General features: G+C 43.6%; 1 protein-coding gene across 1 annotated transcript in view; it reads right to left on the bottom strand.

Annotated features, from left to right (window-relative positions):
* CFAP99 (cilia and flagella associated protein 99) overlaps positions 1-16,296 on the bottom strand; it is a 32,635-nt gene extending 16,339 nt beyond the window's left edge. The window contains exons 1-8 of the mRNA XM_035138064.3: positions 15,681-16,296; positions 14,192-14,322; positions 11,825-11,969; positions 10,108-10,202; positions 9,005-9,117; positions 3,626-3,794; positions 1,766-1,846; positions 632-703 (exon numbers count right to left, since the gene is read on the bottom strand). Of these exons, the coding sequence (XP_034993955.2) occupies positions 632-703; positions 1,766-1,846; positions 3,626-3,794; positions 9,005-9,117; positions 10,108-10,202; positions 11,825-11,969; positions 14,192-14,322; positions 15,681-15,987 (1,113 nt within the window). The 5' untranslated portion in view covers positions 15,988-16,296. The remainder of the gene's footprint in view (positions 1-631; positions 704-1,765; positions 1,847-3,625; positions 3,795-9,004; positions 9,118-10,107; positions 10,203-11,824; positions 11,970-14,191; positions 14,323-15,680) is intronic.
* Positions 16,297-17,005: the final 709 nt, after the last annotated feature.

The following is a 17,005-nucleotide window of genomic DNA, read 5'->3' as shown; positions in this document are numbered from 1 at the left end:
CACAAGTGAGAACCCAGGGAGCTGAACACTCATCCCCCACAACCACTTTCTGAACACGGCCCAGGAGGAAGGAGCGGAACCACTGTATGACAGTGCCCCCAGCTCCCAAGCCCTCTAGATGGTCCAGAAGGATGTCATTGTCGATGGTGTCAAAAGCCGCTGAGAGATCCAGCCGAACTAGGAAACAGCTCTCACCTTTGTCCCTAGCCCGCCAGAGATCATCAACCAGTGCGACCAAGGCAGTTTCAGTCCCATGATGAGGCCTGAATCCCGACTGGAAGGGACCCAAATGGTCCGCTTCTTCCAGGTATGCCTGGAGTTGTTCAGCAACCACTCGCTCAGTCACCTTGCCCAAGCATGGAAGATTTGAGACTGGGCGATAGTTGGCCATATTGGCCGCATCTAAAGATAGTTTTTTAAGAAGCGGTTTAATGACCGCCTCTTTCAGCGGGTCTGGGAAGGCTCCCTCACAGAGAGAAGCATTCACCAACCGGCGAAGCCCATTGCCCATTATGATCTTAACAAGGAAATCTCAATAAAATGATTGATCCTAACGTCCCAATATTAGAGGCAGACTTATTATTCATTCCCACACTACTGAAATATGTATATTCATGCTGATTTTACTTACAGCGCCACAGTGACATCCAGGTTGGGGGATTGCACAAGCAAACTGGTTAACATTCGCGTCCAGCAGCAGTTCCTAAAAGGGAGAAAATGATTTTAATAACATGATACCTTTCCCCACTTTGTGTAGTGGGGGCGCAGCGGGTGTAGAAAGAGAAGGTGAAATTAAAGTGGATGAAGTTGGCTGACACTTTAGTTCTCCTCCAGGGATGTTCGGCTGTGTGAAAACATCAATGAAGATATTAATGGCAAGCTAGGGGTGAAAAGGTTTAACAGTTTGTGGGGAGAGTAGATCAAATGTACCCAGGATAGAGGACAGGGATGAATTGAAGATGCAAAGTACAGTCTCTAAAGGTCCCTTGAGACATCATTTTCATTGCAAATTCATGATTATTTGTGCTCATGATGCTATTGGGGTGGTCACTAGTGATCATGTTTTGCTGCAGTAGACAAACAGCAGCAAATACATCAAACTAGGGACTTGTCCACACTTCGCTTGTCCCGTGCCTAGAAAACGCAGGTGCAAAGCAACTTTTCAAAGTGCTTTTCCGACTGCCCCACTCTTTTCCGCTCTTCGCCGCTGAATTGGAGCAAATGTCAACCCACAGAAAACCTGCTTGACATTCAGTTTCCCTGAGGGAAAGTGGTGGGGCAAGCGGCAGTGTGGACAAGCCCTAGATCAGGGGTCCCCAGACTTACCGGGCTTTGGGCCGGTTCCCACCGTGCTGATCGCGCGGCGGGCCGGAGGGCGGGGGAGTGCGCGCCCGTGCGGGCCGGTGGGCGGGGGAGTGTGCGCCCGTGCGCATGCACACGGGTGCTTACTGGCGCGGCGGCGCGCTTCCAGGTTGGAAAAGGTGCCGGAAATTGTTTGTGCGCATGCGTATGGGCCTCCCCCGACCCGGAAGTGCACCAGAAATGACCTCTTCTGGGTCGGAAGAGGCCCATACGCATGCGCACAAAGGATTTTCGGCGCTTTTTTCCGACCTGGAAGAGCGCCGCCGCGCCGTAAGAGCGGGCGGCGGCGAGCGGCAGGGGTCGTCGCGGGCCGGATTGGGAGCCCAATTGGGCCGCATCCGGCCCCCGGGCCGTAGTTTGGGAACCCCTGCCCTAGATTATAAAGAGATAACACTGAACTTGCCTCTGCTTTGCGACGATTCTTTAGTTTAATTCCTTCTAGGCGCTGCTTCAGTTTTTGGGGTTTATAAGTACTTTTAGGAACCTAAGCACACAGAAACAATAATTTTTGATTAGAAGTACTAGGTAACAAAGAGGCCTGAAAGGATCTCAATAACATATATTTCAACAGTTTGAACTAAAGAAAACCCCTGCTGATTTAGACCAAAGGCATATCTAGTCCAGCATCCTATTTTTCACGATGCCTAATCAATTGCTTCTGGGAAGCCCGCAAGCAAAGTGTGAGCACAGTAAGTACCACTTTCCCATTGCTTGCCAGCAACTAGTATTCAGTGGCAGGTTGGATTTGGTTACAGGTAGGTAGCCGTGTCGGTCTGCCGTAGTCGAAACCAAAGAAAAAAATTCCCTCCAGTAGCACCTTAGAGACCAACTAAGTTTGTCATTGGTATGAGCTTTTGTGTGCATGCACCCTTCTTCAGATACACTGAAACAGAAGTCACCAGACCCTTATATAGAGTGAGAGGGTGGGGAGGGGTATTACTCAGAAGGGTGGTGGGAAAGGGTGATTGGCTGATAGGTGTGGTAAATCAAATCCAAGGATTTTATTTAAATTAAATTAAATTAAATCACGGTTTAAATCACTAGTCAGTAAGAGTTGATTTAAATAATTTTTTTACAGAAAGACTCATTCTTGCTGGTATCATCTTAATATTTACAACCAGATAAAGGTTGCATTTTTGGAATAATAAATTTCCAGAGTAGTTTTTACAGTTATATCAAAAATTACTGATTTGGTTATATTATGAGAAATAATATTTACAACCAGATGAAGGTTTCATTTTTGGAATAATAAATTGTCAGAGTAGTTTTTACAATTATATCAAAAATTACTTATTTGGTTATATTATGAGAAATACATAGACAGATAATTATGAAATTATTGTGAGATTTCATAAGTTAACTGTTTATATTTGGACAACTTTTCTGCTGTGCTTTATTGGAAGGAGAAAAATAATCATTTCCTTCATAACAAATTAAACAATTTATTTAACTAAAACAATAACATTAGAGCATGTTTATCCATGTTTGTTAACTGATGTGGTTAAACAATTAAAAAAAAACTTAGACTGAGCTTTAGCATACATGAAAAACATAAAATAAATCCTTATTTCCTGAAGAATAGCCTTTGGACTGTAATGTAACTTAAATGGAAAACTATTTTTTAGAAAGATTTTTCCTCCAAAAGCATTTTAGTTTAAAAATCCAATTTAAATTTTAAATTTAAAAAACACCATTTTTTATATTAAAAAAAATCATTGATTTTTATCCACCCTGTTCAGTGGCGTATAGCCTTTGAATCTAGTTTCCATATACTCATCGTGACAAGCAGACATTGGGAGCTCCATGAATTGATCATTCATGGATTTGTTTAATCTTCTTTTAAAGCTGTGGCCACCAGCACATCTGGTATACTTTCTTTTCTGAATCTACTTCCAGCCCCAATTACAGTATTATGAGAAGGTATAGGTGCCGGGTATCACCCACCTTTGGGGGGTACCTGGCGTGTACATGTATGGCTCAGGGAGGCCCGACAGGACCTGCCACGGGTAAGCCAACTGGGGCCGCCGCAGCTGCAGGTAGCCCTGGCAAGGCCCAATGGCATGCTTGCTGGGGCTGATGGGACACTGGGGCTGATGGGACACAGTGACACTGCCCTACAGAAAAAACAAGATTTTTATCGGCTTCATCTTCAATAACTAATACGTAGTGCTTTCTTCAACAATTGAGGTGTGCCTTTTAGAGTCTAGGGTTCAGATATTATCAGAAATCAGACAAACTTTCTTTGGTAAAAAGCAGCACTCACAGGCTTCGTTTTTTCTACTTGTGGAATTAGCTCAGGAACCGTAATAGCTCGTGGATTAGGGACTGTCAAGTTAAACGCCTTTGGTTCAGTTGTCTCTGACGCTGGAGCAGTGAATTTAATAGATTTGTCATCAAGCTGATCAATCAGTTGTTTCACTTTGGGCTGCCATCTTCAAACAAAAAGAATATACAGTATAACCTTATTTTCATTTTTTATCGTATATTATTTTCTAACAGACTATGGAAGAGAGGAATCACAGTTCAGTGGGAAGTACATTTTTCGTATGCAGAAGTTTCCAGGTTAAACCTCCAGTTAAAAGAATCAGGTCATGTGAAACACTTCTGCCTTGACAGTTGCAGAGGTGGAGAAACAGTCTGACATGGTTAAAATCAAGTCCCTTTATGCCTGTTAACTTTGGTAAATATAAACTCTATACAGTTTTTCCCAATGCCCTTTAAAAATTTACCCAGCCTTTTAGGTTGAGTATGAATATAAACATTAATATAGAATGTCTTCCAGTTTCATGAAATCCATGACCATATCATATGTGGCCTGAATGACCCAATTTGTAGTAAGTTTTTGGGAAGTACAGTTTCAAATATTTGATGGAATGCGCCAATCAGGCTCTGAGAAGTACCTGTGATGCTGCTATACTACCCAAAAGCAAGATAATGAGGCCTCCCTGCTACCCATCAGAGAATTCAGCAGGCCGTATAAACAGCAGCCTCATCTTGCAACATCTATTGGAGGATGTCTTCTCCCAACACCAAAAAGCACCAATCTGAAGCTGCTAATCTTTTTAAAAACGTATAATCAAGAATACACACCACTCAGTCACCTCTTAATTATTTCAAGGTAGAAAAGTACAAGAGACAACCCACCACTCCCCTCCCCTCAAATACATAAAACTAATATGAATTTAAGAGTTTTAGTTGGCCTAAAGAAGGAAGGAGTTGCCCTCCATCATACAGATTACAGAGAAAAGTAAATCCCTTTTACTTTCCCCATAACGACCCCTGGACCTACCGTATATGTCTGCCATTTGGGAAGTTTAATCCACTCTGGGGGGCACTCCTGTGCCTTAAAAAAAATCTAATTCTGCCCAAAGGGGAGCAAGTTATAACTAGATTCCCTAGAAGAGTAAACCCAGAGGCACAGAGCTTTATTTTATACAGAGTAGCTTGGAATCTAAATTACAAATCAAAGTGGAAAGAGCGAGTCAAAAACATATTGGGTTGTTGTTATTGTTTAAAACAGGCACGTCCAACAGGTAGATCGTGATCTACCGGTAGATCACTGGACATCTGTGGTAGATCACTGGCTCCCCCCAAAGCAGCTCAACAACTTTAGCTCCCCTAAAAAAAAGCTCAACATTTTTGTCCTGCACCCCCCAAAAATGTAGCTTCCTCCTCCCTAAAAGAAGGTCAACAACTTTGACCTGAACCCCCCAAAACAGGGCTTTCCTCCTCCCTAAAAAGCTTAACAACCTTGACCTGAACCCCCCAAAAGGAGGTAGATCACTGCCAGTTTTTAACTCTCTGAGTAGATCGCAGTCTCTTGGGAGTTGGCCACCCCTGGTTTAAAACACAGATACAAGATAAATCTTGGCCCCTGTGCACTACTCCTAGGAAATAGTATCATGAAGAGGCGGCCAAACCAGGGATACATAACCCACCAGGATTTCTCTGTCTGAACCCCTGGAGAGCTGCTGCCTGTAAGTCTAAACAACACTTAGCCAGAGGATCTGTATGGTCTGACTTGGTATAAGGCAGTTTCCCCTGTTCCTGAGAACGTTAATAACAAGAGGATTACAGAGGAAAGGTCGTGCAGCACCGAACTGAAGCGGAAACCACAGTGCCCAACAGCTGACTCAAACACTTCCTGTATGGCAAAGCAGGAGGGCCAATGCACTACAACTACTTAGGCTGCTTCCCTATGCACACTTACCTGCGAGGAAGCTCTATGGAACACAGCTGGCCTTACTTCTAAATGAATATGCAGAGGTTTGCACTGTTCACAACTTCAATGTTTGAAGTTTCTGATTCTGCTTGTTTTGGGTCACTAATAAAGTCCCATATTTACGTTTTATTCTGAATAACTTTTGTTTTCTTTGTTTATTATTGTTGTTATTGTTATTGTTATTGTTATGTATTACATTTGTTAGTTGCTATACACAAAGGTTTCAAAGCAAGCTAAGGAGATAAAATACAAATCAGATAAAATCCATTAAAAGCCAGAAAATGTAAAAAAAACAAAATACAATATGAATTCCTAAAACTGCTCAACAACACAGAGGTAGCCAAGGCAGCTTCCATGGCAAAACCAGGGCTGAATTCTGATTGAAATAGATCTAAAAAAATCAGTTACATCCAAGAAAGCCTGGAGCTAGTTAGTGACCACCTGCTCAAAAATCCTGCCCAGGAAATGGACAATATTGATTTAAATTCATGGATTCTTACCACTGCTGCCTTTACTTTATTTACTTAGAGCATTTGTACCTGCTCTTCAGCCAAAAAAGCTCTCAGGAGGTGCCGGATGGAGCTGGGCCTCCAGCAAAGCAGATTCAATGAACCCTGCTTCCTAGCTCTCTTAGACACAAAGGGACTATTTTCTATAGGCTCCATGACCCAAACCTCTTTGCTAGCTTTTATCAGCCATAAGGGGCAAGGAGCCACAGTTTCCCATACTGGTCCAAGTCCCTTGTCCTCAAGTCGCACCAACTGAAATTTTGGCAACAGAACAGGACTAGACTGCACTCTAGAGACTTCTCGAGATTCACCTGTGATGATAACCTAATCAAAGTCATGATGGGTGCAAGCAATTTTATCTTCAAAATGTTTTTTAAACAAGTCAAAGCTGGCCACTGTCTGTTCCACCTGCCGTAATATAAAATGCCTCATTACTACCTAGAAAAACTCCACTGGATGGCATAGTGAAAATGTGATGGAAACAGCTGCCGTATTTTTCGCTCCATAAGATGCACTTTTTTCCTCCTAAAAAGTAAGAGGATATGTCTGGGCGTCTTATGGAGCGAATGCATGGTCCCTGGAGCCGGATTTCCCAGGGGTGAAAAGCAGATTGTTCCTTTTTTTTTTTTAAGAGCTAAAGGCTAACAAGAGGGAAAGAGGGAGTTGAAAGGAATCCGGTCAACAGCTGATTGCAAGAGATCGGGGAGGGAGATAAGGGATACTAGCTCCCTTCCAGGCCCCGTCCCCTTGCCCAGGCCTCCATTGTTTTATGTTCTGCAGAGGGAGGCTGCAGCGACATGTGACTGGCTGATTAGATTATCTGTCTGGAAACTGTAGAAATGGCTCCCTTTCCTTTCCTAAAGAAAATGCAGAACCGTGAATTGAACCCCGTAAAAACAGGATTTTTGCCCTTTGCAAGGTAAGCTCGGCAACTTTGAGCTGATCCTCAAAAATTGAGCTTTCCCCCTTTGCAAAAAAGCTGCAGAACTGTGAGCTGATCCCCCAAAAACGGGGCTTTTCCCATTTGCAAAAGAAGCTGCAAGAAGCTGCACAACTTTGAGCTGATCCCAAAAAACCCGGGCTTTCCCCCTTTCCTCATCTAAAAATTAGGTGCGTCATTTGGTCAGGTGCATCTTATGGAGCGAAAAAATATAGTACGTTCTTATTTGCTGTCTTCACTAACAATGAGTAGGCTTGTTCATCTGGAGTTTTCATTCACTTGCATTCAAGCCACTGCCCAGCTTGTTTCATTGCCCTAAACTTTGGAATACAACAAGCAGGCAAGTCAGAAAGGGTGCCTAGGGATGAATATGTCAGTGGTCTAGATCAGCTGCACATTCCACGGGTCATCCTGGGATTTCACAGGACTGCCAGGCACATCAGATGGAAAATCCTACAGAGCTGTCTGGAAATCAATTGCCTCCATTAACCTCTGAGGGTAGATAATTCTATCAGGGCCTCCACTTCTGAGGAGGGGGGAAATGGTTGAAGCCACCACCACAACAACAACAACAACAAATTTATTTATTTATTTATTTATTTATTTATTTATTTATTTATTTATGCATGCCCTGTCCATCTGGCTGGGTTTCCCCAGCACTCTGGGTTTCCCCAGCAGCTTCCAACAAAGATTAAAAATACATTAAAACATCAGTCATTAAAAACTTCCCTAAATCTCAGCAGAATGTGATCTCACCTGTTGTATTATCAAATCATCCTCTTTCTACCTGGTTGAAAAAATCAGATCAGCGCTGAGGACAGCTATATGACATTGGGACAGACCCATGGTTGTTATGGGGGCCATGGAATCCTGAGACACCTCAGATTTAGTGGACTAGGCATGTATGTTGAAGTTCTCCAGAACCAACAGTCTGGGAGTCCTCAAGACCACATCTGAGACCACCTCTGCCAGCTCAGGCAGGAAGACGACTGGGCACCAGGGCAGGTGGCAAACCGACAGAATCCCTAATCTGTCCTGACTTCCCAGTACAGACACACTAGATCCCAATTTAAGCAGACTGGAAGCCTGCAGAGAGATGGAATTCCTACGGACTACAACCCCACCCCACCCCTCAAATCTGCCCTGATGATGCATCAAGTACCCAGATAAGACCAACTCCACCCTTTTGCTTACCCAAGTCTTGGTAATACAAACAGTTCAGCCTCCTCACAAATAAATATATAAATTACTAGCTGGCCCAGCCACGCGTTGCTGTGGCTCAGTCTGTTAAGTGGAGCCTCAGAGTCCCCCTTCAGACTCGCTTCACATTCAGAGTCCCCCTGTTTTACGTGTGTTATGTTTACACAGGCGCATCTCTGTGACTCCCCCCACCCTGCTCTGACCCATGACCTATCCCGCCCCCTCCTCCTCCACCCCCCACCCAGGCAAGCCCCACCACCACTCGGCCTAGTCTGCAAAGCCAAGCCAAGATGCTGTGGAGAGGGAAGCTTTCCTAGGTGCAGTACCAGTGTAGCCGTCGCTAGAAGGCGCTGTGTTGCAACCTCTCCTGTGCTCCCAGCATGCACTTTCATATGATTTGTGAGTTCTGAAACACGGCGTTTTGGGGTTTTTACCTGGCGTAGGTGACACATCTGTCTTTGAAAATGGTATGGGGTCACTCGGGTAGTCACATTTGACTTTGTGTCCAAATTTCGGTCAAGAGGTTTTGTTGAACATTGGAGATGATGGAACATACCCAGTTTACATTTATATACATATATATAGATAAACTAACCATGTTGAATTGGAATTTTTGGGATGCAAGTGATGCTTAAAATAATCTAGTTATCATTAATTTATTAACAGACACAAACTGAAATCCTATGCCACTTTCTGAGAGTAATCACCATCAGACTTAATGAGACCCTTTTCTGATTTAACACAAATGGGATTGTACTGATTATTGCTTACCTTAGCAATGGTTCGATCCAGTTTTCTTTTACATATGCAGAATCATATATCTGGTTCCATTCATCTTTTATCCATGTGTGCAAATTTACAACATTGAAAAAAAATCTGAGGAACTAAAAAGAATTTGCTCTAGTTAAATTAAAATAATAGAAAACCCAGGAGCTGCCTTAAACATTGGATCAGATATTGTACTTTGTCCAAATAACTGCATCCAGTGCTGTTTTTCTGGCAGTACGCATACCCCTAAACATTTTGTGAATCTAAGTTTGGCCTCATTGAAGGGCAGTATTTCAATACGAGTAGGAAAACGAGAGTACCCCTAAACATTTTTTTAGGGGGCGGGGGGGAAAGCACTGACTGCATCCAATCCACATCAGTTCCTATGCCTATTTGAAGTCTGTTGCAATTACTGAATATCCTGCAAACACAGGGTTAGATTGAGAGTTATCGGGGGTGGGGGGTTATTGGGTTGTTGTTTTTATTTTGATTATGTACTTTGTGGTTTTATATTCTGATTTTATCCTTTGAACCACCCTGAGACCTGAGTGTAAAAGGTAAAGGTAAAGGGCTCCTGACAGTCAAGGCATATAGAATAATAGGGACCCAGGTGGCGCTGTGGTTAAAGCACTGAGCCTAGGGCTTGTTGATCAGAAGGTCGGCGGTTCGAATCCCTGTGACGGGGTGAGCTCCCGTTGCTTGGTCCCAGCTCCTGCCAACCTAGCAGTTCGAAAGCACGTCAAAACGCAAGTAGATAAATAGGAAGCGCTACAGCGGGAAGGTAAACGGCGTTTCTATGTGCTGATCTGGTTTGCCAGAAGCGGCTTTGTCATGCTGGCCACATGACCTGGAAGCTATACGCCGGCTCCCTCGGCCAATAATGCGAGATGAGCAACCCCAGAGTCGGTCACGACTGGACCTAATGGTCAGGGGTCCTTTACCTTTATAGAATAATTATATGGTGGACAACCTTTGTCTGTTATCATTATTGATATCCAGATATGTAATTTAATATATTATTGGGGGAAACCAGTTAACCCATAATGGATAACAAAAATGTTGGATTAAAAAAAAAATAATTGCTTAACTACATCATTTTTATTTACCTTACATATTTTAACAGGATCTGCTGCCTTGACCATTCTTGAGAACTGCTGAAGTCCAAGTTCATCCAATTGAAAAGTGGCCAAATAACAAACAACTACCAGAAACAAAATAAGATGTGTATTACATGGATGAATATGGATAATGATACAAAACTGACAACTTTACTGGACTAACGCAGAGTTAGTATATAGAAGGGTTCTCAAATTTTTGATCCCCAGGAGTCACATGAAAATTACTGAGGCCCACCAGTTACAAAATGATGGTGCAGAAGCAGAGCAAGTCACATCACATAACTGTAGCAGGTGGAGTTAAGAGTTTGCCATAGTCAGCTGCCAATGACAGACATTATTTTCTATTGATATCTTACCCCTCCAGAAATTCCCAACTTCTTTGCCACAGTGATTTCCTTGTGGCAAGGAGTTCTCTGGTTCAGCTTTTCTCAAGCTCATTACAGTGTGTCTAGCGGTTTCATGACTCAGCCTCACCATTTTAGGCAGAACCTGCTCATCCAGAGGCGCAAAGTCAGTGGTGGTGAACCTATGGCACTCATGCCAGAAAGGGCACTCAGAGCCCTCTCTGGAGGAGGAGGGCTCGCGTGCACGTCTAAAGCCTGCAGCCCTGGTTGGTGCTGTAGCAAGCAGGCAAGGGATGTTGCCATGCCCCCCCCACACTTCTAAAAGATCCCCGCCTCCACTCCTGCTTGCAAGCATGCAGGAGTGAGATCGGGCTGCTCCTCTCGACAGCGTTGCTGCTTGCACAAGAACAGGAGCTAGATCGGGGCTGCTCAGCTGGGGAGGTGCAGGCTCCGTCACACTTTCCATTGAGAGGTTCACGGCTGCACTCCCCTCAAGGGCCCCCACCTTCGCATCATATCCCCTGCAACCCCATGAATGAAGGCAACCAGGCTGAATAGTTGCTGGGGTTGGGGAAGGTGGAGGCAGCCTGGAAGCTGCATCTGAGAGTCCCTGCACCACCTGAAGGCAACCAGGCGCTCCACTCATGCTTCCATGGGAGCGGGAGCGGGCAGCTCAGCTGTATTTATTTTTCCCAATTTGAACTGTATTTATTATTCCCAATTTGAACTGTATTTATTTTTCCCAATTTGAACTGTATTTATTTTTCCCAATTTGAACTGTATTTATTTTTCCCAATTTGAACTGTATTTAACCCCCCCCCCCCCGTGGTGATTTTCTTGAGTCTAAATGAGAGTACCCCTATGAGTTATACCATAAAATTATATATCAATGGAGAGATAACTTAATGAATAATGTAGTGCAATAACTTTTATGAAGGATTATTTATGACAACAGCAGTCATAAAGAAGAAACGTGAAACACAATGGGGGGAAAATAGATATACAGGTTAAATTGCCGCATTGGCACTTTGTGATAAATAAGTGGGTTTTGAGTTGCAGTTTCGGCACTTGGTCTCTAAAAGGTTCGCCATCACTGCTCTAAGTGAAGAAGCCTTTTTATTTTATATATTCAGGGCTCCAATAAGATAGTCATCGAGCAAGTGGCAAAGTTTTTGAATATGGTCATCCATATTAGTCTATTTATGAGATTATCTAATATATATGTACAGTACATGCATATATATGTGTGTGTGTGTGTGTGCCTGTTGACTGCAAATAAATGATAATGACAACCCCATGTAAATTTCCTATGTCATAATACCCAACACTAAATCATTATATTCTGATTAGATAATACCTACCAGCATAAAGATTATGATCAGACAACAGGCAATGTTTTCCATCTCTGGTATAAAATGCATTGACCACCACATCCAACAGAGGTTTATATTCTATACAGCCAGATAACGTTGCCATCAAAAAGGTTTCATCTGTTACACTGAAAGCCTGTAGAGATTAAATTGATTACAATTTGGGAAGCAAAGTCCAACGCATGGAACAAAACACCACAATTCTCTGCCCAATGATAACATGGATTGGCCATTAAGGAAGGAACTATACAAAGACTGTCATTGGCTTGAGTCACTTACTCCATAGAGCTATCAATCAAAGGTCTCTGACAAGATGAAGTCCACAAATAATTTGCTGGAAAAGGAAGCTCCTTGTTATGCACTGTGCTTGTGAGTTTCTCTGGATGAAGTCAGCCATGTGGTATGAGATTACTTTGAAAGAAAGGTTGGTCTAGTTCTTGCAGTGGACAAACATCATGTTATGTGTAGAGGAGAGTTTCCTGTATTCCACCTTGTGCTCTATGTTGCAGCTCTTTCTAAACCATTTTCTGTAAAAGTGGAACAACTGGCGGACCAATTCCTTTTGTCCCATAACAAAATCTACGGTGAGGTTCATCATGATGTGGTGCTCTCTGAAGTCAGTTGCTGTGTAATTTATTTCATACCTGTCAAAGTGAGATCTCCGCAAAGTGTTGTTGTCCCTCATCTCATAGTGCTAAGGCAAGAAACCACAGCTGGTACATTTTACTGTTACACACGCACAACAACACATAAAGGTAAAGGCACCCCTGACCATTAGGTCCAGTCGTGACCGACTCTGGGGTTGCAGTGCTCATCTCGCGTTATTGGCCGAGAGAGCCGGCGTACAGCTTCCAGGTCTTGTGGCCAGCATGACAAAGCCGCTTCTGGCGAACCAGAGCAGCACATGGAAACGCCGTTTACCTTCCCACTTTATCTACTTGCACTTTGACGTGCTTTTGAACTGCTAGGTTGGCAGGAGCTGGGACCGAGCAACGGGAATTCACCCCGTCACGGGGATTCGAACTGCCAACCTTCTGATCGGCAAGCCCTAAGCTCAGTAGTTTAACCCACAGCACCACCCGTGTCCCTATACAACAAAACATACATGTTCCCAAATGATACATGTATTTTGATCTTTAATCAAGAACTACAGCAAAATCTGAGCTTCCTAATAGGAATTATCAAGACAAGAAGTCAGGGTTTAAAGAAGTGGGCCGGGTCCTGACCTGTTGCAGCAAGATCTGCAGTGGTGGAAAATAACAATGTAAACATTCTGTGCTTGTGGCACAGAAGCCTCTGACAATGGATGGGTGAGCTAATGTGTTGCCATTGAACTCTCAAATTTTCCAGCTGCTAAAGGAACAAAGGTTTGTTTCACAACCAGTTTTGCAGTCCAGTCTCTTCTGTGGAGGGTAGGCTGTCAGTCTGGGATTAAGATCTCACATGTTCTAGGGAGGAAGCACTTCTGGAACATATTAAGGACCTGGAAGAGGATGAAGGGAGGCTAACAGGCAGAAAAGGGGGAACAGGGAAGAATAGGAGTAGGAGATTTATGGGGAAAGAGCAGATGAAAAAATGGAATTGGGATAAAAAACAGGACCATTATTCCTTTCACCCACTTGATGACAGTTGTGGAGAGAGATGATGTGGAGAGAGGGGACAAAATAGGATTGACTAATGCTCTGTCAAGGTGAATAGATGAGATTTCTGTGTAAACCTATTAGGCATTGGAAATGAATTTGGCAAATTCAGCTTCCAAAGGAGACTCACTTGATCCACACTTCCAAGATTAATGGGCAGGTGTGACGTGGGTCCACTTTGGAATCCACACTTCTCCTGGATTCCATGACAAGATCAACAAAGGGCTGAGGACTCTATTTTTAAGCATCTCCTCCCCCCCCCCACTGCTCCTGCCTCCCCGCTTATCTTTCCATCATATAAAGTAGCAGAGACAAAGATAAGGGTGGTTGGCACACATCCCAAACCAAGTGGAGCTTCTAAGATAATCCCCACAGTCCAGCAACTGACACCTGGGCATCCATTAATGCATCACACTCAGGCTTGTTTATGTCAATATCCTTGAGCTATTCCTAAAATTAATTTCCTTCTTCTAAAGTACAGGCATGTGACCTTCTTACTAGTTTAAATGGAAATCCAACCTATAACAAATGCATTTATCTAGAGACTTAAAAATAACAAACTTCAAGTGTTTGCACTTAATATTTCAGAGGACTAGTCCTACTCCTCCCCCATTTTGATATCTGGTGACATTAAGATTAATTTTGCTTAGTTCTAAGAAAGGAAGAAAGCCAACTTAAAATGTGAAAACTGTGCAGGATGAAGTAGGATTCTGCATACCTGGAATGCTTTAGCAGCTGTTTCATCCAAGAAATGCCCAACACTCTCATTTTCAGGATTGAAACGATTAAGCTGCTGGACTACAATTTCAATGTGCTTCAGCTGGCTGGCCATCTTCACACGCAAGATTCCTGTAAATCATTAAATGTATATTTTGTCATCAGTTGCAGGTTAATCTAAGTATAAATACTATTTTTCATGAATACACTAGTGCTGCTACTCTTCCAAGTATATGCTGAGATTTATGCTGAGGGGATAGTACTTGAAAAGATAAGGGGGGAAAGTTTCAGAGTTGAATTCTAAATGCCAGGTTTCTTTACAATTACTATTAACATACATTTTGTGACATTTCATTATTTATTTCTTTTCAAAAATATGCATTTAATTCTTTAATGCCGCTTCGCTTATTTCGAAGTACGTACTCTTGAATTCACAACACAACCGTTAGAAACATAAAAATTCAAAAGCCCTAAACTATGGGCTCTCTGTTGTATCTAGCCCCTGCTCCCAGATTTCAGAGGGGGATGTATAATAGTTTCCTTGCCTGGGTGTCCTTGTGCATAGGACCACTGTATGGCTGGATACCACTGAAAAGGTTTACTGGGGCGTGGGAGGTCAGAATATGCCCGAAGTTCCAACTTAATATTTACACACTAAATATTAAGTTGAGACTCCACATTCATGATGCCAGGAATAAGACCTTGGGGTCATACTAGATAGCTCAATGAAGATGTTGACCCACTGTGAGGCGGCCATAAAAAAAATAAGGCAAATTCCACACTAGGAAGAAATGGGGGGGGGCAATTTCATAATGCCAATTATCCAAATCTGTGGGGTGACCTATTTGGAGTACTGTATACAGTTCTGGTCGCCTCACCTCAAGTAGAAGCTGGAAAAGTTTCAGAAAAAAAGGCCACCAAGGAGGAACAGTTGCAGCCATGCTTCTCAACAGGAGGGCAATTTGATTTTTAAGGGGGGCAATTCGAGCTAGTTTAGACCAAGCTTATGGCCTTTTAGGCTTCCTCCACGTGAATAGTTCACTTTTTGAATAATAAGAATTATATTGGGGAGGGGGGGAGTCATCAGGATTTTAGAGATGCTTAGGTGAGGCATGGCCAAAAAAAAGGTTTGGAACCACTTGGTTTAGAGGAAAAGCGATGAAGAGGCAAGATGACAGAAGTCCTCGGAGCCCACTCGTAGGGGTCAAGGTCCCCCTAAAATATTTGGGAAACTGCCCTCCCCCCAAAAAAGTTGATGGCCATTTAAATGGTGTTTGTGTGCTGCATCGTGTGATTCATTATGCGGGACAGAGCTTAGTTGCCCCCCCAAAAAAAAAATTAATTCAAATTGGCACCCTGAGCCCTGATAGAAGTTCATGGAGTAAAGCTTCTCTCCCGCCCGGGCTGCTTCCCTACGACGGGGGGCACCTGCGAGGCTGGGCTGGGTGGGCCAATGGCCTGACCCAGCAGCAGGTGAGTCCGGCACTCACCTGAACGACGACCCGAGAGATGGAGAGAGACGCCGCTTCTCTCACCTTCCGCAGAGAGAGAGAGTGTGTCGCTTTCCCCGTCCCGAGCGAGAGAAAATGGCCGCCCTTGGGGACGCCGCCTCGGTTGCATGGCAACCAATGGAAGCGGCCGGGCCTGCGAAGCCCGACGCCGCCCGGCCGCGGGATCTAGAAAGCCGGCTCCTTCCCGCTTCCATCCGAACTGGCGCCCTCTTACTCCGGGAGCTGCCGCGGAATAGAGGGTCCCGGGTCCCAGTTCACCCTCCGGCTCGGGAGTATAATACAACATGAGAATGGGGTGTGCGAGCGTGAGAGAAGAAGATCCGAGTAGCTCGAGGGACGGAGGGAGGGAGACGCCACGTGCTTTTCTTCCCGAAGGGAAACCGGGTCAGAGGCAGGAGTGGAGTACAATACTGTGAGAAAAGGAATGAGTTCAATTCTGAACATGGAAACAAATTCCCAGGGTTCAGAAGGTGCTCAGGTCTTTTTGCACTTCACTCTGCCTAGCGGAGCTTGAGGTTGTGGGGCTGTTGTTGTTGTTGTTAAAAGTGGATCACACAAGTCTGAAGCCTGCCCATCCTTGATTCATCTCACCCATTTCCCCCCAGTGCATTGACACTTGATTCTGCTGCAGGTGTAGATCCAGCCTTTACACCCCTGTAGCCACAATTGGACTACAATAGACCTGGCTTCCTTAATATATTTCAGGCCTTTGCCTGAATTTTCCCCATTTTGTTCTCTCAAAAAATAATATCTCTAGCTCTTTTATATCCAGCTGGTCTCTAGAAATAAACTTTTCTGCTGCCCTGAAGTGTCCTGTTGAGTGAATGTCAAAAGCACTGGAATAACTTAAGAGTGATGCAAGACACTTCTAAATTACATTTGATGGTTCAAAATATTCAATACTACAGTAATTAGATACTTTACTTATTAAACAAATCGGAATATTTGTGTTTATTTGGTGCATTGTCCTGTACCTTCTGCACTAGATCAACAAAATTGCTGGTTCCTGGCTTGTGTTGCTGCAATATAGATATAGAAAGGAGAATTCCTGGATTCCAAGATCCGAGTACAGTATACACAACCCCATTTAAAGTCACAAAATATGCCACAAAGTAAAATGTGGAAATATAGACTGTTACATGTTTAAAATACGCCATTCCAAGCAAGTCCCAAAACGTCCCTCTTCCTCCGGCATAGGGAAAAGATGTTTGGCTAGTTGAAAACTGGTTTCCTTACAAACTTTTCAAAAGTCAGGTTCATGTGCTTTGCCGTGCATGAGCCAGAAAGGCTGCAGAGGCAGTAAA

Source organism: Zootoca vivipara, chromosome 5 (assembly GCF_965207765.1).
Source record: "Zootoca vivipara chromosome 5, rZooViv2.hap1.1, whole genome shotgun sequence".
NCBI classification, from domain to species: Eukaryota; Metazoa; Chordata; class Lepidosauria; order Squamata; family Lacertidae; genus Zootoca; species Zootoca vivipara.
The sequence above is the reverse complement of the archived record's forward strand: the minus strand, read 5'-3'. Positions and strand labels throughout refer to the sequence as shown.